The sequence below is a fragment of the Kluyveromyces lactis genome, assembly GCF_000002515.2.
Source record: "Kluyveromyces lactis strain NRRL Y-1140 chromosome E complete sequence".
NCBI lineage: Eukaryota > Fungi > Ascomycota > Saccharomycetes > Saccharomycetales > Saccharomycetaceae > Kluyveromyces > Kluyveromyces lactis.
The window spans coordinates 1,668,924-1,692,835 of NC_006041.1; the positions used below are offsets into that span (position 1 = coordinate 1,668,924).

The 23,912-nt window shown below is 38.5% G+C and overlaps 10 protein-coding genes across 10 annotated transcripts; 6 read left to right on the forward strand and 4 right to left on the reverse strand.

Annotated features, from left to right (window-relative positions):
* Positions 1-179: 179 nt before the first annotated feature.
* APM3 (Apm3p) lies at positions 180-1,673 on the forward strand (the record flags this gene model as incomplete). The annotated part of the gene is made up of 1 exon (XM_454800.1): positions 180-1,673. The coding sequence occupies one exon, from the start codon at positions 180-182 to the stop codon at positions 1,671-1,673; it is 1,494 nt and encodes a 497-aa protein (XP_454800.1).
* Positions 1,674-1,999: 326 nt separating this feature from the next.
* Positions 2,000-3,340, forward strand: CTI6 (Cti6p; the record flags this gene model as incomplete). The annotated part of the gene is made up of 1 exon (XM_454801.1): positions 2,000-3,340. The coding sequence occupies one exon, from the start codon at positions 2,000-2,002 to the stop codon at positions 3,338-3,340; it is 1,341 nt and encodes a 446-aa protein (XP_454801.1).
* Positions 3,341-3,417: 77 nt separating this feature from the next.
* On the reverse strand, positions 3,418-5,151 carry VPS45 (Vps45p; the record flags this gene model as incomplete). The annotated part of the gene is made up of 1 exon (XM_454802.1): positions 3,418-5,151. One exon carries the CDS (start codon positions 5,149-5,151, stop codon positions 3,418-3,420), a length of 1,734 nt encoding a protein of 577 aa, XP_454802.1.
* A 357-nt stretch (positions 5,152-5,508) lies between these two features.
* On the forward strand, positions 5,509-7,677 carry TCO89 (Tco89p; the record flags this gene model as incomplete). Its single annotated transcript, XM_454803.1, has 1 exon — positions 5,509-7,677. One exon carries the CDS (start codon positions 5,509-5,511, stop codon positions 7,675-7,677), a length of 2,169 nt encoding a protein of 722 aa, XP_454803.1.
* Positions 7,678-7,952: 275 nt separating this feature from the next.
* On the reverse strand, positions 7,953-11,387 carry PAN2 (poly(A)-specific ribonuclease; the record flags this gene model as incomplete). The annotated part of the gene is made up of 1 exon (XM_454804.1): positions 7,953-11,387. One exon carries the CDS (start codon positions 11,385-11,387, stop codon positions 7,953-7,955), a length of 3,435 nt encoding a protein of 1,144 aa, XP_454804.1.
* A 464-nt stretch (positions 11,388-11,851) lies between these two features.
* On the forward strand, positions 11,852-14,824 carry RTT10 (tRNA (34-2'-O)-methyltransferase regulator RTT10; the record flags this gene model as incomplete). The annotated part of the gene is made up of 1 exon (XM_454805.1): positions 11,852-14,824. One exon carries the CDS (start codon positions 11,852-11,854, stop codon positions 14,822-14,824), a length of 2,973 nt encoding a protein of 990 aa, XP_454805.1.
* Positions 14,825-15,001: 177 nt separating this feature from the next.
* On the reverse strand, positions 15,002-15,244 carry RTC6 (mitochondrial 54S ribosomal protein bL36m; the record flags this gene model as incomplete). The annotated part of the gene is made up of 1 exon (XM_454806.1): positions 15,002-15,244. The coding sequence occupies one exon, from the start codon at positions 15,242-15,244 to the stop codon at positions 15,002-15,004; it is 243 nt and encodes an 80-aa protein (XP_454806.1).
* A 583-nt stretch (positions 15,245-15,827) lies between these two features.
* Positions 15,828-18,293, forward strand: SPC105 (kinetochore-microtubule binding complex subunit SPC105; the record flags this gene model as incomplete). Its single annotated transcript, XM_454807.1, has 1 exon — positions 15,828-18,293. The coding sequence occupies one exon, from the start codon at positions 15,828-15,830 to the stop codon at positions 18,291-18,293; it is 2,466 nt and encodes an 821-aa protein (XP_454807.1).
* Positions 18,294-18,623: 330 nt separating this feature from the next.
* On the forward strand, positions 18,624-22,583 carry NUP145 (nucleocytoplasmic transporter NUP145; the record flags this gene model as incomplete). Its single annotated transcript, XM_454808.1, has 1 exon — positions 18,624-22,583. One exon carries the CDS (start codon positions 18,624-18,626, stop codon positions 22,581-22,583), a length of 3,960 nt encoding a protein of 1,319 aa, XP_454808.1.
* Positions 22,584-22,719: 136 nt separating this feature from the next.
* Positions 22,720-23,700, reverse strand: NBP35 (Fe-S cluster-binding ATPase; the record flags this gene model as incomplete). The annotated part of the gene is made up of 1 exon (XM_454809.1): positions 22,720-23,700. The coding sequence occupies one exon, from the start codon at positions 23,698-23,700 to the stop codon at positions 22,720-22,722; it is 981 nt and encodes a 326-aa protein (XP_454809.1).
* Positions 23,701-23,912: the final 212 nt, after the last annotated feature.

Genomic DNA, 23,912 nt, shown 5'->3' on the forward strand with positions numbered 1-23,912 from the left:
GTTTGTTGTTGGTCTTGTTCTTTCGTTCTTTGAATTCATGAAATTCACGAAATTTTGATTAACGATTAAGAGAAGTACGAGATGGAACAACCTAATGAAAAATTAAGGCAAGCAAACAGGATACAGCGGGTTATCCGCATATAGTTGGTTATCATAGTGAACTTAAGCAATTGGCTACAATGATTGTTAGCATATATGTCAATGATAGGTGCCAGGAAACGCTATTCCAGTACTCAACAGTAGCAGAGTGCCCTACTTTTCGGCAACTAGTTGTTAAACTACAAGGTAAAGACGAATCATGGGAGTCTAAATACTGCAATGAGATAAATTCTGAGTTGAAGCTTTGCAGACACGTTTCTTTGCTGAATCCAGTTGTTTATTGGTGTTTAATTTCGTGTTCAGAGTCCACAGTTTCCGTGGTATCTTTGTTAGAAGAGATAGATTTACTGTTGTTACAATATTTCGATAAGGACCAATTAACGAAGCAGAAGATAAATAATAACCTCGATCGATTATCGATGCTTTTCCATTGTATCCTTGATGCTGGGCAACCGGTGATAACAGACTCGAACCGTTTAAAGGCAATGGTCCCAAGTAGAAACGATTTATCGAAATTGTTGAAGACGACAACCAATACAATTACCAAGACCTTACAACAACCGGACGGGTCAATGTTTAAGAATGGTCCGGAAAAATCAAGGTTTAGTGGCAGTAGATATCCATCTTCATCCGCTTCATCCGTTTCCTCGTTCCACGTTGGGTCTCCTGGCTCCTCGTTAGTTGATCATTCCGTTGATGAATCTGGTGTCCCATGGAGAATGAGCGGCATCAACTATGCTAATAACGAAATATTCATCGATATGAGTGAGGAAATTAACGCTATTGTGGAAAAGGGGAAACTGTTAACCGGACATATCAAGGGTTGTATCGACTTAAACAACCATCTCAGCGGACAGCCATTGGTTGAGATGAAACTTGGGCTCTTAGACCACAAGCTTAGCCACTTAAACACGACTTTCCATAGATGCATCTTAGAGGATAAGGCGAACAGCATAAATGATTTAATCGCTGGGAAATTCACTAAGCTAACGTTTGTACCTCCTGATGGACGTACTAGGCTCTGTCAATATACCCTACCGTTGGTGAAAAGAGACTCAAACCTCGGCATTATAGACGTAAATTTACAAAGCAGTTTAGGTAAAAGACTTGACGAATTTGAGGTCCGCGTCACCGTTGGAATGAGCACGACGGTGAAAGAAATAGAAAACATGAGCATGACTATCAGGATGAATAGAAATTTTAAGGGAATAGTACGTGTCATGAGAAACACTCACGGCGGTGTCGAAACAAATATGACTCGTGGCGAAGTTAATTGGCATTTGGACAAAAACATGGTATGCGGTTCAATGGCTGTACTACGTTGTATAGCGGAACTGGAACCCGAACTCGCCTCCAATGACCAAACATCTAGTAGATCTTCGGTTGTTCAACCACCTAGTTCACACTTAACATCCTTACTACAACCTAGTTTCATCAAATGTTACTACGAACACAAATCCCAGCTTCCCTCCGGAATCAAACTTCAATCAATCGACGTAGTTAATGGAGGTCCAAAAAAACCGTTCAAAGGTGTTAAGTACCTCACAAAGACTGGTTCGCTAGAGTATAGGTGATGATACGTTAAATGGTTTATATATATGTATGTATGTATTTATGTATGTGTTTGGATCACGTGATATTTTTGTTTTATGTACTTTTCGAACGAGGAAAAAGTGTTCCAACTGATTAAAGACTTAAAAGGAATAAGTAGAGCCACCTTGGATAACAGATGTTTTAAAGTTTCTATGTATGCAATGCGGAGGGCAAGAGTGAATTCCAGAAGTTTCAGGGCTGTTCTATAGTGCCATTTTTACTGATCTCGACATAGAGCGGTTAATTTGGGCGATTTGCAGCTGATATTTGACGAATAATCGAGAAGAGGGGATCTTGAATCATAGCAATGAAGCGAGAAACGAGGGACCGTGGAAGGACGGACCTTGCACCAGAGAAGTATGTAGAGGACTCTGATCCAGAGCCTGAGGATGAAGGTGAGACTCGGTGTATTTGTGGGAAAATTGAACCGCCAGATGATTCGGGTCTTTATATTCAATGTGAACAATGCCATGTTTGGCAACATGGATATTGTGTGGGCATATCTGAGGAGGAAACTCCGGATAAGTATTGGTGCGAGCAGTGTAAACCAGAGCTACACTCGCTCTACACAACGGATCTTGGTGAGAAGAGGTCAATATACAAGCCAATTCAGCAACGCCGTAGGAAAAATAGAAGGTCGAAAAGAAACTCCGAATCGGATGGAGAAGTATCAAACGCTGGAAGTTCACTAGAGAACCAATCTCCTTCTAGCTCAGTGGTTAGTGGAAATATTGGATCTCAAAGATTATCTCGGCAAAGGAGAAATAGTAGTAATGTTGAATTATCGAAGGATGAAGGTGAAGATTCTATTGCGGACTCCGGAAATGGTGAAGATAAGGATGAAAATATTCCCAAGCGCGAGTTTGATCCAATTGATGAAAATCAAAAGGTTGCAGATCGTAAACGTGCTACATCCAGTGCCAGGGAAGAGAAACATTATCAACTTATGCTAGAGAAAGCCCTACGCGAAAGCAGACGCTCTTCAAAAGATGGCACCGATCCCGAAGACCAAGATATTTTGAAGGAAGAAGAGGCATCAGGGAAGTCCGCCTCACCAAAGAATTACACTAGAGATACGGAATCTCCAGAAGTGGAAGGATCTGAAGCTGATGAAGCAGCTAGTCAATCAAGAAAACGAGCTAGAACGACAACAAAATCTACATCGCCATCAGGTTCCGAAGATGACTCCAAATCAAAAAGATCAAGAAGAGGTAAGAGCAATGGTTCAACCACGCAAAGTAACTCAAGGATTTACAAGACCTCAAGTGGAAGAGTTGCAAGGAATTCTAAAGCTAGCAGCTCAAAAGGATCGGGTTCCTCTGGAAGTTCAAACTTGTCGAAATCTAATGGACAATCTAATGATATCGGAATCAACAAGCCTCTAAAACCCAGGATTCCCTCTCAGAGGACCACTATGCATGAAATGAGAAGAAGAGTTAACGCTATTCTGGAATTTATCTCAAGGACACAGTTAGAAATATCTAATGACCAACGTCAACGGGATCAGTTGTGCCAGTTTGTGGAAAACGAAGAATTCCTGGAAAATATTAATAAAATATTCTCCAGTTACGACGAATCCTTCAAAACGATGGATGAGCTAACGAGGAAATTACTGCTTTGGGAGCAAAAGTTTAGTCCAGCTTCTTAAAAGCATGATAGAGAGTGTTCTTTTCTTGTTTCATACATTTCCTTACCTAATTCTACATCTGAAGTACATACGTAAGTTCATAATAAGTCAACTGGTTTATCATTAACGGCGCAAACATCTGTTAAAAATTGCTCTGTAGAAATAATCGAGGTTCCTCCAATGATAACTCTGCAATTGTCCTTATTTTTACTCTGTTTCTCATTGAATTGATGTACTGCGCGCGCTTCTTCTATAGTGAGGCCTCCGACGATCAATATAACAACATCTTGTGGCATATATGTCTTAGGGTCAATATTTTGGTTTAAAAGAGTCACTCCCTCTTGTGGGAACTTGTTTTTATCCAAATCGCTGAGAAGTGTTGTCAATTCAGGAACATGTTGCATAAACACATTTTCAGCGCTGGTGCTGCCTAATCTGTTGAATTTCTTGGTTAATCCACTAATCAAATCATTGTCCTGAGGAGCTTTGTGTTTATTGAATATTGACCCAAATCTCTGTTTAAATTGAAAGTAAAGAGAAATTTGTGTGGGATCACACTGTTGTCTTAGAATATTCTCCAACTCAGAAACTCTAGATTCGTTCTTGCCGTGTCGTAGAACAAAAATGCAGCATAATTTTAATTTGTAATATGATTCTAAGGTTGGTAAGTTTAGAATTCTCTTCAGTTCTACAAAGTCATCGTTATTGTCATCATGTGAAGAGAGGTTTTGCTCTAGCTCACTGACTTCCCATATATTCTTCAGTTGTAATTGCCTATCTAATTCACTAACAATGGCCATATGTTTTGAAATGTTGCCTGAGAGTTTCTTAAATTCGGGGAACTTTTCGATGAACTCTTTAATATCTTCTATCGTATTGATTTGTTTGGTAATGTTGGTCTTATTTTTATACTGAGTAACATAGTTCTTCACCTTATCTGCCAAATCACCAAAATTCATATACATTGTTTCTTTGAAGAACTTATCTTGTTTTGAAGAGAGTACAACCTGCTTCAAATCGGGATCGATATTTGGTACATTCGAAAGGTCTACCAAGTTTCTTTTTATTCCGATATATTCATTTATCATCGATTGATAGGTCCACGGTTGAAGTAATGGTGTCAATGGATCCGATTTCCTGTCAAGTAAAATTAGTAACGGATTCGAATCTCTGACGGGAAAATCAAATAACTGCCTTTCATTTGTCTTAATTTCATACTCTAAATCCTTAGCTAACTTTTGACACAATTTGCTATCCGAGTCATACGCAATTGTCGGATTTAGTTTTAACGATAGTAGCAATGAGATTAACCCGTTAGACGTCTCCTGCAATCCCTTTGGATCCCATACCAATTGATTTTGGAGAAGATTGTACAACGGGATCTCTAAAGTGAAGACATCCTCGTTCACAATTAGGTAGTCTTGGAAAACTTCTTCTACATGTGTGACAACCTCCATATCATCTCTTTCGGCTAACCGTTCCAACTGGGACTTACTCACCTGGTTATTGAAGAAAATCTGGTATTCGCCATACTTGGGATCCTGTAATTCGTGTAATAGGTCTTGAATCGTATCCTCAGTGGGTTTCAAATAGCATAAACATTTCAAATGTGGCATTGGATCTCTGTGAATATTCTCAAGTTTATCGACCAAGTAAATCTCGTGCTTTAATAGCTCGGTTTGAGTAGTACACATCGATATCGTAGAGAGTGTGTCATTATCCAAAATCAATGCCTTTACTCTCGACTTCTCCTGTATCGAGGTGTCCGACGGTTTGGACTGGAAATTTGCGATTCTGCTGATATAATAATCACCAACCGTAAACAAATTCATTACGAAAAAGTGCTCTATCCTCTCAATTTCAAAAGAACTTGGATATCTTAATTGCTGATTCACCGTTGGCACGCGCTACAGCAGCCTTAATCTACCGTTTCTCACTGCTACTTTGTTCCATGCAAAAGTTTAAGGTCATTTCTCCTTTAATACTTATTTTCAAAAAGAGTTGAAACTAAGATTCTGGCACACATCAATCCATCTTTGTTTAACTACAAACAAACACAGGAACAACAATCTTGCTATAGCCTGTGATTCCAAACTTTACATTTAGGTGGGAAATAGCAATTTTTCCACAATTCTGTACAGTCAAGGTAATAATTCTTAAGTTGAGGCTACTGGCTATTCTTTACAACAATGGCCACAATTTCCCGTGTGAAGCCTGTGAAGACTAATTCAGATACCAGTCTATCACAGTATATGAAGCAGAAGAAAGGACATGGAAAACCTAAACAGTTCTCTGCAAAATCTAGGAGCAAGAGCAACACCAGTTTCAAGAACTTACAGAAATTACACAAGGTAGGAAGCCACGATGCATTGAATAGAGGACTTTTCGATCCTATGAAGAAATCGAAGAGTTCGGACTCATTGAACAGACGCACGGTACACAGTGGTCTCAGTATGACGGCATTGGTAAGAACATCATCTCATCCAGTTGTGCTACACCAGAATAGTCACAGCATGAAGCATAAGGGCCTAATTAGTGATAGGAACTCCAAGTCCGTCATCCTAGATCTTCACGATTCTGGGGATAACGATTCTATGACTGATGAAGAGGTAGAGTCTTTCACCGATATAGAAGGAGATGATGCATCAGATGATGAGACAATAAATGGAACGGGCAAAAATTCAACAACTCAGAGGAACTCGATGCATAGCATCAATGATTTTCAGGACAGAGCTGGGTTAAGAGTGGATTCTGGTAGACCTCTACAAAGGCCATTGAGCTATAAACCACCGTCACGGCTTAGAAACAGAGTTGATGCAGATGATGATCATATTTCATCAAGAGCTGTGAGCCCAATGGATAATGACAAAATTGACGCTCCTGACAGGGAAGATGACCTTATTGACCCTGGCAATCAGGACACTATATCGAACACGAATAGTCTAAGACGCCACAGGCAACATATGTTTGATTTCAATAATGGAAACGGTAATCTGCAGAAATCTTATAATGTGGAAACTACGGAGCATGAGGATATTATAGCAGCGAACACTGCCGTCGATGAAGGAGTGCGTCGTTATACTGAAGAAGATATTATTGACGGAATTACACATACAGCAACAAACGAAAAAGCAAATGAGGATATTGGTAGTGATGATCCTAAGCGATATTCATTCGCAAAAGCTGGCGCTGTAACTGATGAACAGTTTCCTGAGGATCCCCATAGTAATGACAGTTCCTCCTCCAGTAAGAATGGCAATATGATTCCTGATAGCAACAACACTGCTCTGAATGGTTCTAATATCGACTCTGAAACACAAGGAACGGAACAATACGTTCCTGATATGATTCTATCTCAGTCTACCGGAATGGAAAGAAGATTTGATCAATTATCTCGTCAGAGTTCGTTAGCATGGCTCGACCCAGCCGAAAATAATAACGATAAATCTCTCAAGATACAGAATACAAAATCCAATAAATTTAACTATATCAATCAAGATTTGGCAGCTTCGTTGAAAAATGACAATATTGATCAGCCATCTCCTCCGCGCCATCAAGAACAGCAGCCGAAACAATCGAAGGCCGACTTTTCTACAGCTATATCCAGTTTAACCAGTCATTTGACAAGGCCCGTTTCACGCGACCATCTTTTACGTGCGAACACTGTATCTCAGTCACGTCCACGGCAGCAATCACTCTATCGGCAACCATCGTACAGTGAGAATGATACCAGCGGTAATGGCATGACAGATTTCTCGTCATTTTTGCAATACGGAGACGTCGGAACTGACTCAAGAACACAACAAAAGTTATGGTTGCAAAGAGAAAATTCAATACAAGATCTAAGCAGTCAAAACACCTCTCCTGATGCAGTGTTCTTGGCCTCGAATGTGGAGGTGAGAAGAGAATTTGAAAGAATTTCTAGAGAATACACTAATGTTAGAAGATTCTCTAATCCGTTGGCAGATTCTTTGAGCAGAATATCGCAACAACAAAGTATTGAAATACAAAAACAAAAGAAAATTAGCACGGGTGAGAACGCAGGAAGCTTCTTCGGAGTCGATTACGACAAGGGTAAATCATCCAAGGAAACTAACTCAACTGCCAATAAGTTGGAAATGCAACGTATGCTCACCAAACTTTGGAACAGCAATACATTAGAATTTAATAAGGACGAAAATCCTCTAGTTCAATCAAATCCTGAACTCATGACAGTGCAGCACCCCGGTACCTATCGAAACACCCGTCCATCCCGGATGTCCAGTTCTCAACATCAAAGAGCAGTAAACTCGTTGCATCCCACTACTAGGGCAGTAAATAGAAGAATGGAGCATGTTTTGAACCAACAGCATGTGTAAACAGAAGTATATATGCATTCACAAGCATTTCGGATATGCACTCGACATATTGTAGTATTTTCATCATTCTCTAAGAAGTTTCACTTTAAGATATAAACTTTAAATGTAACTTTCAGAATAAAAAACAATAATCTTAATGAATTATTGAAGCTATTTATCAAAATATAAATCGAACATGAGGTATTAGGTTGTCAAATAGTATCTTGTCATTTTCCAGATAGCATATATTCCGCACATTTATAAACGTATTATTTAGAAGATTTTATATCACTACGTCAAATCGTGTCAGGAACTTTGAAGCCGAACTTTCTTCCTTCATCATAAATGTTCTCTAGATACATTTCAAATACACCCTTCTCCTTTAGCTCCAAATACTTTCTATAAAGTAACAACGCAGTATGTGCGTCTTCGATGGAGTCATGATTTCCTGTTTGCACCTGTTTTCTCAAAACCGCGAACGCCAAATAACGTAGAGAAAGATATCTTTTCCCTTTTAAATAATACAACGACGTGTCTCTAATTTGAGATTCTGGGACATATATATTGATCTGTCTGAAATCATTGGTTAATCCATGTCCTACAAAAACACATCCCAATTGAAGTAGTAACCACATTTTTCTGTAAAAGACTTGTCTTTTAACCAAACTTTTTTTACTCAGTTTTGGATCCAAGTCTCCTGGCTCGATACCACTGAATTGGGTTAGATAATCCTCGATATGACACTCATTTATAATATAGTCATCAATGAATGGAACACCTTCCAACTCACCTTCACCTCTCAACAAAGATACACGAGCCAAAGACTTCTTAGCTGGTTTAAGCAAGGTTTTCATACCTTTACAATTGATTTCCAAGTACGGTTCTGTCAAAGACACGAATTCCGCGTCCAAGGCAACTAAGGTGCCCGGTCCTGGTGCTTCATCTTTAGTCAATAGTCTGTATTGTCTTATCACGTCTTTTCTAATGCCCTCACTGAAATAGTCACGATATAGGATGTCTGTGTCAACCTTTAATTTCGAAACTGAAACAAATGGCTTTCTGATTTCTTCCGCATCAGAATAAACAACAATTTCTGGTGTTTTCCACCAGTACGAAATATTTAAAGCCTCATCCTCATCAATTTCTTGTACCAAAAAGTCATTAAACATGTACCACTTGTACTGTTGTATTTTCTGATCCAAGATCTTAGCGTACGTGACCAAATGCTCCTCACCGAAATCGTCTGTGATTCTTGCGACATAGGACATTAATTCGTACTTGAAGATAGCATTAGACGTCTTGAGGTCAGTGGCCTGAAGTTTCAAGATGGGTCTATCCTTAGAGATTGTGGCAAAAAAGTGGTTTGACAACCATCCATTAACAGTTTTAGCAGTTGTCCATTCTTCTGGTGACAAACAAATATTGAGTGAAAGTAAAGGTGGTAAATTTCTGACTATGCTTTCGTATTCTTGATTTTGCAACTTCTCGCATTTAGAACATCTTGCTGTCAATTGCTTGAACCTGCACATGGATGATTCAATATACGGTAGAATGGTTTGGTTACTCAGTTTCTTATTGCTATATTTTACGTTGTTGCTTGCCGGACTTAAAACTACCAAAGACGACACGAGATGTGGCTGGCGAACGAAATTTCCGCAGGTAGATAATGTGTGAATTTCAGTATCCACATTAAGCCCAAATAATTCTTCTAACACAATCGCGTCAGTTGAATGCAACTTTCTTTCAACTTCTTCTGATATTAATCTATCAAGTAAGAAAATATTAAACTTTTGAGCCACAGTCATATATTTCCCATAGGACCTTTTCATTATTTCTTCTGCGTCAGCATCTACTGACAAATTCAAGTTATAGATGTGAGAGGATAAGTTCCCTTCATCTAAAGAGGGCTTGCCAGCATGCCCTGATACAGTTGAAATTTCGTCAGTAAATAAACCCAGCTCATTAGCCGTTGATATTGATTCAAGAACATCAACAAAGTTAGATGCTCGGCAAATTTTACCATTCGCTCTTGTCATCATATCAAACAAAAACCCAAGCTCGGTCAAAACAGACTTTTCTTGAATGTGTTCATCTTCCAAACAGTTCACTACAAAGTTGTAAACTTCAGGAACGAAACGGTACAAATGGATTATTTCATTGATATAAACACAGTCAATATCTGTTTCCAATCCCGAATACTGAGTTGTATTGAATCCACCAAAATCGAAATCCATTACTCCAAACTTCCCATATATCATTTGTAATTTGCTGTATGCTGGTGGGATATCAATGTTATTGGAAGGTTTATATTCTAGTAGTTCTTTCCTATGTTGATTATCTTCTGTCGTACTTACCATTTTTTTTCTTCTTTCCCTTAGCGACTTATAAGGCTCTATAACATTTCGAGGGCCATATTTGAATTTGTTGTACGGCTGTAATGAATACTTACTGCTTGACAAGTGAGAAAGAGACCTGTTAACACTCTTCGTAGAATTATTGTCGGTTTCTGAAGAACTGCTTCCTTCAATCTTTTTAGATATGATTCCTTCAGTTTTGAATACAGTGTGAGGCCATGCCGACAACAATGTTTCTGAGTAATAGGGTAGCCCAATTGAACTTAAAGGGTACGATTCCTGACCCACTTCGACTCTATATGGGATGAAACTGTCTTCGGGGTAATCCTGGTATTCAAGTACTGCAGCAGAGTTGGTAAATCCAGACATAGAGTTTGATCTGTTCCACATATTTATCATGCTTTCTTCTTCAAGAAAGGCAAGATAATCACCACTGGGAGAAAGCGTGAATTGGCTAATAGATTTGCAAGGATGGATGTATGGGGTTCGTAGGCTTGGATTGACCAAATCTATGAAATCGAAACTTCCCGAAGAAGACGCAACAGCCACGACCGTTGGCAACACTGGATGCAATTGTAAAAAGTCCGCACCTATCGGAAATTTGGACGATGTGTGATTGCCCACAAAATTAGGCGTTTTGGAAAAAGAGATGGGCGGTAATTGCTTCATTATTCTCACATCGTAAACGTTTATGAATTGATCAGACTGCAAGTAGCCAAACGTTTTTGATTTTCCCGCAGTTACCAAAGTATTATCTTTGAAATCCATCGAGGTAATTGATGCAGAGTGTCCCGATAAAGAATGTATCACCCTATTACTGACTGGATCAAATAAATCTATAGATCCCGCTTGCTTACCAATTGCCACAAGCTTGTTATTTGAGGACATGTGCTTTACCTTTGAAGTAAAGTATGTGCTTGATGCTAGTGTTCCTTTTATCAGATCCACAGATATTATACCACTGGCTGTATTACCACCAGCACATAGTACTTGATTTTGGTTATTGGTATAGTAACACATGGTCTTCATATCGGAAAGTTGTGCGATATCCGCTGAAGTTAAGCTCATCTGAGTGACACCCCTTCTATTAGAGAAATGTAAAGAATCGGAGCTTAGTGATAGAATACCATTTTTATTGCTTAAAAGGTCAACAACAGGCATTGAGCCTATATGTGCCGTATGTCTGGTATAAAGTGAATATGTCGGATCATATGATGATACGCGTCCGTAGGAATCTCCGGCCCATATTAGATTAGCCTCAGTATCAAATACTACCTTTGTTACTTGCTTTTCCTTTTTATCATACTGCAAATAGGGCTTCTTTAAATGATACGTCAGATCTTCTGGTGACTGATAGGAAAGTTGCCAATTGTTCATCACTGGTTACTATAGTTCAGTTATTTAGTAATCCCCTTTCATACATTCAAAAGAGCAACGGTAAGTATCTCGTACCCTAACAAATCACAGATGCACGGTAACTATAGTTCGCTTTTACCAGCTGAATTCCAATCGAATAACCTGAAAGACCTGTACAGGTACCGCTAGGTTTAAAAATTATACAGTAAAGTGTCTTTTACTCTGGTTAGTTCGGGATATACCTCGTCCCTGGCTGCTTTGTTCTTCACTTCACTCTATGTTTATGTTTGTTTTGACCTTTTTACATGGTTTTCTTAAAATTTTTCAATGTTATCGCTCAATGGACCTGGTAAAATAGAATGACATTAACGATGAGATGACCTTTTAATGATCGAGAAAAGTGGAACAGTGGAATTAGGGAACACTACAAGGACCTTCAGGGTTGATACCGAAATAAATAAGGATTCAAAGGGTAGTTGCATGTAATGCTACAAAAACTGAATCATGTTGGTCCCTCTCTGGCCGTAAAATTCTATGAGAAGTGGTGCTTATGTTCACAAGGTCCATTCATCGAGGTATTCGATTATTCGAATGGATCTAGCATTAACCGCTGTCATATTTTCCATAGAAACAAAGTTCATGGTATTAGCATAGATAAGACATCTGGAAATGTGTTGGTTTACGGTTCAAGATCCTTTTCAATCGTCAATATAAATGATCTCTTTTCGAAAAGTGAAGTGCTTGACCAGGAGAAAATGACTGGTGAATGGATCATGAGCGGTGAGTTTAGCTTCAATAAAGAAGAAATATATCTTTTAACCAGTTACAACAGAGTTCTGATCATCGATCCAGATAACTTCACTGTTAAAAGTACTCATTTTGTGGAAGGTGAACGGTCGATTTTATATTCTGGTTCCATAAAGGTTCTTCGCCATAAGGTTCTCGTAAATGCTGGAACAATCATGAATGGTATTATAGTATGGGAACTAGACTCAAAGAAGAAAATACACACTCTGCGTGGTCATGAAGGTTCTATCTTTTATGTGACTACTAGTAATAATGGGAAACTTCTAGCCAGTTGTTCTGATGACCGTTCCATAATTATTTGGGATATGGTTTCTGGAAAGCTTTTATCAAGGGCTTGGGGCCATACAGCGAGGATATGGAATTTAAAGTTCTTCAATGATGATACACAGCTCATCAGCGTTTCAGAGGATTGTACATGCAGAGTCTGGAACTACAAGAACGATGAATTAACTATAAAAGATATTTTCGAGAGTCATCTAACTAAGAATGTGTGGGGGGTTGATGTGGAGGAAACCAATCTAATTGCTATAAGTGGAGGAAACGATGGTCGGTTAAAAGTTACGGAACTTGTCCCGCATAATAGATCATGCAATATTGAACTTTCTCTGGAAAGCATCTCAGAACAATGCGACGGTTTCATTCATAAAGCCAATGAAATTGTAAAAGGTTTCCACTGGTTTGATTTTGGTTTAGTTTTAATCACATCGGAAGGTAACATACTTGAATACCTTCAAAATATAGAGGAATGGAAGTTCTTAGATTATGACGATCGATTTTTCAGTTTTTCTATTACCCAAGGAAACGAAAACACCATCTTCTTCATGAACAACAAATGCTTATTGACATCGTTTAAATTTGATAAATTCGGTTCTGTGTTGCAAAAAGTCGACTATGAACTAGAACTTCTTACTAAAACGGTAAACTGCTTATCAGTAAGACACACTGCTCATTTCTACCTTATAATTGAATCGCCGAATCCTAGAGACCCACTGTTGATGTTAAAATTCAACCATGGTTCCTGTGCTCCAACAGAAAGGTATACGTTTTCTAAACCTGAAAACATGATATCAAGTTGCGCAGAAGTTCATAATAATCGCTTACTGGTGGGTGCAAGATTCAGCTTGGCATTTATCTTCGACCTTGCATCAGAAACGAAACCTCCAATTGTGGTTAAAACTCAAGCAGCTGATGCAATAACTTCTATTAACTATTTGGAAACCACAGAGAATGATGCATTATTCTCAATGACTAACAGAGATGGAACTTATTTCTTTGTTGCTGTAGACTTCAGAAGCTCTGTGTACAAAACAATACACGCCAATAAAATTAGCCGAGGTTTTTTGGAAGGTTCATTTTATGATTCAAATGATGATTTCTTCGTCTACGGATTTAAGTCTAACTTGTTCCATATTTATAACGAATCCCAACAATATGAAGTATTCAGCCAACCATGTGGCGGAGCACATAGGCAATGGAAGCTTTTTGGATCTCAAGAGCAACAACAGGTGCTCTGTTTTGTGAAAAATTCTACCCTCAACATTACTAAGATACCCAAAGGCAAATACCCAGGAGCTTTAAAAAATGGAACTCATGGAAGGGAAATAAGGGATATCTCATTCCGAAAACGCTCAAACTATTGTAAGGAAAACCTACTATTTATTACTGGATCAGAAGACACAACAGTTAAATTGTCTTCTATCAATTCAGAAACCGGAGCTATTCAAAATTTCTGGACTCTGAAATCTCATGTGTCCGGCTTACAACGATGCAAATTCATCTGTGACAATTTTTTCATTACGTGTAGTGCAAGGGAAGAGCTATTCTTATGGGAATTGAATGATCAATTCTCTCATCCATATGTGAATTTGAAACAGAAACTAATCCCTTCTATGAACAATCCAGACCTTCGGATAATGGATTTCGATGTGCTATTTTTGAATGGTGACACTTGCGATTTCATAATGGCTACAGTATACAGTGACAGTTCAGTGAAAGTATGGCACTACTTTAACGAGCAAAATTCTTTCACCTTGATCATAGATGGAAGATATGAAACCTGTTGTATCTGGAACGTTGCTTTCATTCCGTTACAGAATTGCTTGAAACTTCTGATTGCACCAACAGATGGTCATTTAATTACATGGGACATCACTAATTCCGTTCCGTTCGAGATAAGGAATAATGAGCTTTTTGACAGGGGCCTCAAATTGGAAACAAAACAATTACAAAACTGGTCCGAAAAAATCCTGGTACACACAGCAGGTATCAAATCACTCGACGTGAAGCTTGACAAGTCTTCGGATTCATTCAAAGTATATTCTGGGGGTGATGACAATGCTGTAGCCATCACTAAATTTACGAACAATGACAACTACACGATGAAAGCCGAAATACTAGATCACGATTCGTATGCTGCTTCATCAACAGTAACATCAGTGAATCTGTTAGATAATGACACAAAATTATTGGCTACATCAGTGGACCAGGTCATAAGAATTAGGGACATTACGAATGACAAACTGAAAATAACGGAGAGCAAATATACCACAGTAGCAGATACCGGTTCCAGTGATATAGTTACGTTACCAAACGTCCAGAAAACACTTATATTAATAGGAGGATTAGGACTTTCCTGTTGGCGAGATGAATAATATCTAACCATCTAAACTTCAGAATTTTATATATTTAAAACCAGTTTATTAGTATAGAATGGAAATTATTTATAGAAAGAAGGCTGCATTTTTCCACATTCAAGAAAAGAACACATCCTCCATTATGACTTATCTATATACATGAAAGATTGGGACGAATGGGAGGGCGATTGTAATTCAACCTTGACGTTGTTTATGCTTCTTATTGGACTTACAGTAAACGTACACTCTGCCCTTACGTCTAACCATGTAACAATCGTTACAGAACTTCTTGATGGAAGTTCTTACCTTAAAACCTCTGGTCAAAGGAGGGTTCATAAGACCCATCATTGGCATAGATAGCATATTGATACTTTTCACAGCTGGCCTTGTCAGTCTTGTCAACGAGTTCAACATCGTACTTCCGAAAAGTGTGCTCATTATGTATGTATTTCCCTCTCTTTATATTATATCGGGCTCCAGAGTTATACCTGTGAAGAGTTTTCAGTTTTTGATATCACCCACGGTCTTGAAACGTACTAATGGAGTCCACAATCGTCAATAAGGCATCACACCGACTGAACATGCCCTCTATAGCTGATGATCTACCATGAAAAGGCCTTCGATAATTTTTCAAAATAGTTTCAATGGAGATTAAGATATTTACCCGGACTATAGCACGTGATGGTTATGACCTGAGATCTTGAACATCCTCATCTAGTGAACATCTTTGGGCAAATCTGAAGACCGTTTCGAATCACTAACAAATAAATAATTGATGAAGTACACCCATCCTTTCTAAGAGACTCTTCAAGGCAGTTGTTTTATCCTTTTTCTCGGTTCTCACTGTATGTGCAGCAGCGCTCTGAATCGAAAACATTGAACTTCGAAAACGTAAACAATCGAATTTTAGATCAATATATTGACACACAAATACCGAATCATCATAAACTTAAGGACTAATATTTAGGTTAAGTTTCCATTTATTATCATATTTCACCCTGTGTTGATAGTCTCGCTTCATATGACAGATCCAAAACGATTGTCTTTGCTTCCGAGAAGTATCCTTAAGCAAAAATTTAAGGATGATGATACAACTAACACCAGTCATAATTTGACTATGTCCCAGATACAGTTTCCTACTGAGGGAATTACCAAAGAAGATATACTGGACGGAAACAATACGACATCCCGGATCAGTGCTGCGATTTCGAAGGGAAATCGCCGTGTGTCCTTTGCACCAGATGTGACTTTGCACAAGTTCGAATTCATACCACAATCGATTCAAAATGTAAGGGAACCTCGAAGGAAATCCGCTTTAAAATTGGAAGTGGCAGTAGCTGAAGCCTCTATGGCCGATACCAAAAATGATAACGACAATTCTGGAGAAACAATGGAATTTACTAGTCCGATAGGTTCAATATTCCAAAAATTGGAGTCTCCAAGCGAACCGAAAAATGATGGGTACCAACCTGTGTTCGACAAAGAGGTTTCAATGGATATAACACAGTTATTTGCAAAACATAGCGCTAAACCAGACGATAATGTGGTACCGCAAGAAACCTCTACTGCTGCGGAAGAAGAAGAAGAGAATGGTAACGAAGACCAAGTTTTGGAGGAAACAATGGACCTTACAGAACCGCAGAAACGCCGCTTTAACGAAGAAGAGTCTATGGAAATAACTGACCAAATACGGATGGATGCAGAAAAACCTACGCTAGATGCAGATTCAGAATCTGCTTTCAAATTACCTAAGATACCAGCAATTACAGAGGAAACAATGGAATTTACAAACGTGCAGGCTCCTCTGGAGATGCGAGAGTCACAGATAGTTTCTTCAACTCAACTAGAACCAACTCAACTCCCGCAGTCAAAAAGAAGGAAATTATCTAACGGTGGTTATCAGTCTCCGGTCAAATTGCAGGTACCAGTGCAAGTGCAAGAGACCCCTGAACAAAAAGAGAATATAGATGCGGAGCTCACAGAGATGGAACGATTATCGCCAATTCCGTTGGCAACAAATTCTTTACCAAAACCAAAAAATGTCGGCTCTCCCATACTATCCAAAACAAGTAAACATGTTCTATCAGACACTCAAAGTCAATCGGGACCAATCTCCTTGCAGACATTTTTTGATGCTGCTAATATAAAATTCAACGTTGATACCCAAATAAACGAATTTCAAATCGATCTTAAGAGTACGAATAACATCGAACATGTCCCATCTAATATAATATACCAAGCGTTATATTGTAAGATTCCAATATTAGAGATTCAAGCTTTCACCGCAAAAGAACTAACCCGAAGAATTCTACAATCAAGGAATCTCTTAAAGAGTCTTCGAGAGCAGATTGCATCCAACGAACCCCCCAGGTTGATAAAAGAGTATTTTGAGGCAGATACTGATACCCGTTATGCTATTAACGAAAAGTTAGAATTAGTAACCATAATGGCTAGATTACAATCTGAAAAAGTCTGGTTTGAGTGGAGATCACAACATTTGAAAGGAATTAAAACAGTCCTGGAAGAAAATATAGCTATCTTGGTGGATGAAAATGCCCAGATCATGAAATACATGAATGAAATAAATGACGTGAAAATAAGAGTTAGTGACATCAAACAGGTGTTAATGAAAGAACTTGATGTTCTTCGGCAGCACAACGATGTTTTTAGTAACAAGAAAGAGAACATAACGACTCTCCTGAAAGTGAACAAATTGAAAGGAGACTTGAGGGAGAACATGCTAAAGGTGTCAGACTTGAACCAGCTGACCACTAAAAAAGATCAACTTACCCAAAAAATACAAGATGCAAAATTGGAGATGAGTAAAGTGAACGAAGAGATTGCTCAACTTCGACAGGACTTGAAACAAAGCAAAGTTTGCACAGAATATGATGTGGCAAAGCTTAAACTAGTCCATCAGCTTTACCAAAGCATTTCTGGTATAAAGTTCAGAAAGTTAGTTGGTCCAGTCCTATCTGTATCATTACATGACGACAAAGTTATTGTGACAGCTGATCTTTCAAAAATTGATCAACCGTCATGTATTTCATTCAGTATTAGAGAAGAACGAATAGACCAATTTGAAAGAGAATTTATAAACTGTTGGATCAACTCTTGCCAGCGAACCTTCATAAATGGACTACAGTGCATATCAAGTTTGCAACGTCAACTGATAGATCTTTCAATTGTCATTTCAGAATTCAAAAAATTAAAACTCGTATTCCCGGCAACCGTCAATGCCCCATCACAGAATTCTCAGATCAAATATGTCACATTCCAGCATTTGGACTATAAATATCATTGCAAAGTAGCCCTTTCTTTGCCTATGGAAAGGTTTATTGATTTGATATGTCACTCTAAAAATGCGACCATCAATGTTAATATTATCTATGGCGAAGAAAAAACAGCAAGAAATCTAACGTCTAATCTCATAAAGAAATATGAAAAGGTATTTAAATGGCTCTCCAATTGTAATATAGCTCTTTGATATGGATATCCGAGCTTTTGTAGCGCAAGTTTTAGGCATTACGCAGTATATAGTTTCGTACGATATTTCTTTAAATTTCTCTCGAATGGCAATATTCCAAAAAATTGTTATTCTATAACATTTAAACAGTAAGATGAGTGTAAACAAAACACCTTTTGAACTCTAACAAGTGCACTACTTGGCTATCATTGATCGCAGAGCTTCTAAAAACCAATTCCATAGCTGGTGTTCATTGCTGCAGACGAAATTTCTCAGTTTTTTGTTACTGCTGTCATTTTTGAATCTGTACAGTTTAAACATCATCATCATAAATTCAACAACAAGTTGATTATGTTTGGTAATAACAAAGCGCCTGGTTCGTTATTCGGCAACGCGAACACCTCAACACCTACAACTTCTACACCAGCGAACAATGGGGTTTTGAATGGAAAACCCAATACTGGCACATTGTTTAGTGCTAATACACTCTCCACGCCGAGCCCTGGAAACCCAACAGGATTTGGCAATGCTCAGAACAACAACAACAAGCCTGGGTTGAATCTTTTTGGAAACAACAATGCTTCCCAGAATACACCACAGACGAATTCTCTATTCCAGCCTAATAACGCCGCTGCATCAACGCCCAACACATCATTATTTTCTGGCCCAGGGTCGAATGCCCAGCAGAACAATGGTGCTGGCAAGCTATTCGGAAATTCTGGTGGACAACAGACAGCTACTGGTATCTCATTCGGAAATAACCCCAGTGCGACAACAAACAATACGTTCCAATCAAACGGATTAAATACGCAACAGAGTGGTGGTTTATTTGGTAATAAATCAAACAATGGTGGGTCACTTTTCGGAAATACTCCATCGCAAACTAATAGTCTATTTTCTAATAATACCACGAACACGGCGTCAACAGTCCCAAAGACTTCACTGTTTGGAAATTCATCAACACAAGGTTCAGGGAGCTTATTCTCGTCCAGCAAACCAACTACAAATTCAACAGGCTTGTTCAATGTTTCTCAACTACAACAGCCACAGCAACCTGGCCAACCCCCAACGAACAACCCATACGGTTTGCAATTAAGTCCAAATCCTGTGCTGTCAATGCCAGAATCTATTACTACATCCCTGAGTAACGAGAGAAAGCCTGTCTCAGACTCGAAACAAAATAGAAAATTTTCAACTGCATCATCAGTGATCAGCAACAATATATTACCTCCCACAGGCAATTCAACACTGATAGGGAAGCTAACTTCAAGACTTAAGAATTTGAAGAGCAGAGAAACAACACATGGTTTGTTCTCCCCATCAAATAAAAACTTAGCCCAACAGGATACTTTCTCGGCACTTTCAAGAGATGAGAGTAAGGAAAAAGGGAAGAATATTAACAATAAGACAAACTCACTGGCTTCTTATTTTAACCAGGACGTTTCAAGCATGAAAAAATTAACCATTGATACAGACAGAAGCGCTGCCAAAAAGATGAAACTCTTTAACGGTCACTCTTCCGCTACCATAATGAAAGATATGGACGAGAAAGATCATAAGATTAGTATACCAAGGAATGATAAACTTCTTTTTTCAGCACATCCTTCAGAAACTAGTCCAACAGAGCCAACTTCGGAAGTCTGTCTGGATGAAGAACACAAAATAACGAATAAAGCAACTGACTATTGGTGCTCACCTACTATCGAACAATTAGAGCAACTTACGGAAAACCAGCTCACGGTTGTGCCCAATTTTGTGATTGGTCGCAAAAACTTTGGTTCCATCAGTTTTGACTATGAAGTTGACTTAACTGCATTTATGGATGATTTTGAAGAACTATTCGGAAGAACAATAATTTTTAATGAGAATAGAACCGTGGAAGTCTATCCTGATACCGAAAATAAACCGGATGTTGGTTATGGTGTCAATGTACCTGCTACAATAACTTTGGAAAATGTTTATCCGATCGATAAAAAAACAAAAGAACCCATTAAAGACAACTCGAAAATTGCTGAAGTTCAATATTTTGTCAAGCGTTTAAGGAATATGAAAGAAATGGAATTCATTTCATATAACCCATTTGGTGGAATTTGGACTTTTAGAGTTAAACATTTCAGTGTTTGGGGAATGGTCAATGAAGAAGATATGGAGGTGGATGCTGAAGAAGCAGAAAGAATAAACGCCGAGGAAATAAGAGACAGACCTCTGGCCTTTCCCAAGCGTCGCCACAGTGTGAAGAAGTCTAGCACGTCCCTTGAAGCGGAGGTACCAAGCAATGCAGACCTCACAGCAGCAGAGGCTCTTGCAATGGAGAAAGAAGTACTAGATTTGGTTCCAGTACTATCCGACTCTGTTGACCAAGACATGTCACTTATTATCAAGGAAAAACCTTACGAACCTTCTGATTTAGACGAAGATGATTTGAATATCCTCGAGGCTGCACCTAAACTTGTTACATCATCGAACTGGTTGCAACAATTACAATTAGCAGGTACTTCCAAACAGTCTGTGTATTCCAAGCCACTTTTACTCAAAAACACGCAAGGTAATTCTTTGGACGATATCTTGTTCCCTTCATTTAAGAAAGATTTATTGACATACCAATCTGTTAAAAGAGAAAGAAGAATCAACTCACATATGTGGTTTGCGAAGTTTAATATTAACGGGCAATTATTGCTCAAAGATCCATCACAGTTGTCAGGCTGTAAGCAGATCGTGTTTCAGTCCAACTTGCCAATAAATAAATCTTCTTTTGACAATGTGTTCGCCTCTTATCTGAACACATCCATAGTCAACTCCAGACCAAATGGTTATCCTCTTGTTGGGAAATGTTCCTTACAGTTCGATAATCTTGCTTCTGCATATTCTGATGTCCCAAATGAAGACAAAATATTGAAGTTAGCATCCATTTTGTTTGATCCTCTTTCCCTTCCATACGCTGTCAATTCCCCAGAAGTTGAAAAAGTTCTTATTAAAAAACAACGGCATGCAAAGCTCTGTGGATGGATAGTCGATGAAACAAGGGCTGAGATTGATTCTATGCTATCCACTGCTTCTGATATTCAGAAAATACTTCTTTTCCTCTCTGTCAACGACATTGTAAATGCTTCAAAGACGGCTATAATTTCCAAAAACAAACATTTATCTGTTTTGATAACGTTACTGGGGTCCAATGATCCAATTGTTCGTGAAATCGCGCAACTACAGTTAACTAAATGGAAATCTTTAGGCTCTATAGTGGATCCAACAGTCATTAGTATCTATCAACTACTCACTGGCAATCCTTTCGCTTCTACTGCGTTGGTAAATGAGAGTAACAAGTTTTCGCGGTTAGTGAATTTAGGTTTACAAGTATATTATGGAGATATCGATTCATTGACTCTAGAAGATTTGATTATGAATGCTATATCAAATCCATTTGTTGATACATCGTCTGTTTCAACTTTTGAAAACTTGTCAATGAATATTATGAAGTTATTTGCTTGCCCAACTATCCCAGTTGAGCAACTTTTAGATGAATTGAGATCGCATTCGGAGATATTCGATGTTCGGCTCTGTTGGTTCTTTACGCATATGTTACAAAGAGAAGATATTACTGAACATTTGCGTGACAGAATCACGTTAGAGTTCATTGATCAACTAAAGCTTGACAGAATGCATAAGGAAGCTTTATTCGTGGCATGTTTCATTGCCGATGATGCTATCGCCAAGAATACCATAGATTTGTTGCTAAGCTCAGAAATTTTGTATTTCACCTCCAATGATATTAAACCAATTTTGGAAAGATTACAGATTTCAGCTCCAATAATCCATCGTCATCTGGCACTATACGAGAAGTACTCTGGCGACCATCTTTCCGAAGTAAGTAATTTGTTGAAAGCAGGCGACTTTAAGGAGGCGGAACTAGTCACCATTACTACCGTAGGTCCAAAGTTAATAATCAATGCCAAATGGAATAACGATTACTTATCAGTTTTGGAAACACTGTTGCAAAGGTTTCCTTCGCACACCATCCCAACTTGGGAAAAAGGATTGGGTGTATATGAAAAGTACATCAAGCTCTCACTACACAACTCCCTCGATCCTAATATCATCCATCAGCTTATCAACACATTACCCAACCTATGCAAAGACTATTCACATCATGAATTAGTGAACGTTGCAAGCTCTCGTATCTCTGAGGCTGTCAGTGAATTGTTTTTGATCAACCTCAACATGTTATCAAGAAAAATCCCAAAAGAGAGCCTGCTTTCTTTACCATTAGGTCAACCGGAATCAAATTACTTAAAGAAAGTGTTGTCCTCATTGTGAAAACCTGTATTATAAGTATATAAATGATTACAACAAAATATTAAACGATAAAAGTACATAATATAGAAGGATATCATGAAAGTTCAGAACCCATTTCAAGAACTTTTCGGATGCAAATTAGTATTATTCTTTGACTTTAGACATCGCCTACCGCGTCGCGTAACGATTCAATGACCTCGAGTATCGCGGTCGAAGCAGGGCTATCTGGAAATTCATCCAAGAAACTTTCTCCTGTTTCGCAACATCTACCTATTCTTGGATCCAATGGTACTGATCCCAAGAAGTCTATTCCTAATTCATTACAAAGTGCTTTACCACCACCAGTGGTCGCTTTAAAGATTTTAGATTCTCCTTTGCAATTTGGACATACAAATCCGCTCATATTTTCCACAAGACCAAGTATGTTGATGCCAGCTTTACGGCAAAAATTTATTTCTTTCCGTACGTCCAATAGCGCAACCTCCTGAGGCGTGGTAACTATTAGTGCCCCATCAATCTGACTCTCCTTTAAATAGTTATTGATTGAAATATGTTCATCTGAAGTACCTGGAGGAGTATCTATAAGTAAATAATCCAAGTAGTCCCAATCCACATCCTTCAAGAACTTCTTTATCAAAGCGTTTTTCTTCGAGCCTCTCCATATAATTGCTGAATCCGTATCTGGCAACATATATTGAATAGACATTGTCGCCAAATTATCCGTTACGTAAACGGGAGTCCAACCTGTGTTCGATTCATGGATTGTTTCTCTAACGCATCCCAACATATGTGGCAACGAGGGTCCACAAATATCGAGGTCCATAGCTCCAACCTGTAAATCCTCGTCTGCCGACAATGCCCAACTCAACATAGTGGTGAAAGTAGATTTTCCTACACCACCTTTACCAGAGAGAATCAAGATCTTATGTTTAATATTAGCCAAATTCTCCTTGATCAATGGAAGATCGGGATCTGGACCCTTCGGTAGACTCTCACAAACTTCTTTGTTCGCACATCCTTGACAAGAATCACCTTTACCGGCATTCTCAGATTCTGGGCCAGGACAGTGTTCTGGTTCAGGCTCTTTCAATGTATAGTCCGGAGGTAAAATCTGCTGACCATTCGCTATTTCTGTCATCGTTATTCAAAACTGGTGATAAAAACCCTCTTAAAGACTATAGTAATACCGAGAGTATAGTTTTAACCTAACTTTAATTCTTGTTTTAGCAGACTGGATATTTATCTCGTTCTGTAAGTTGTGTTCTTTGTTATATGGATGAAGATGCATTAATGATTTATCAGCATTTCCATACCTTTTTTCAATGAATGATGTAGCGGGAAATACTCAAA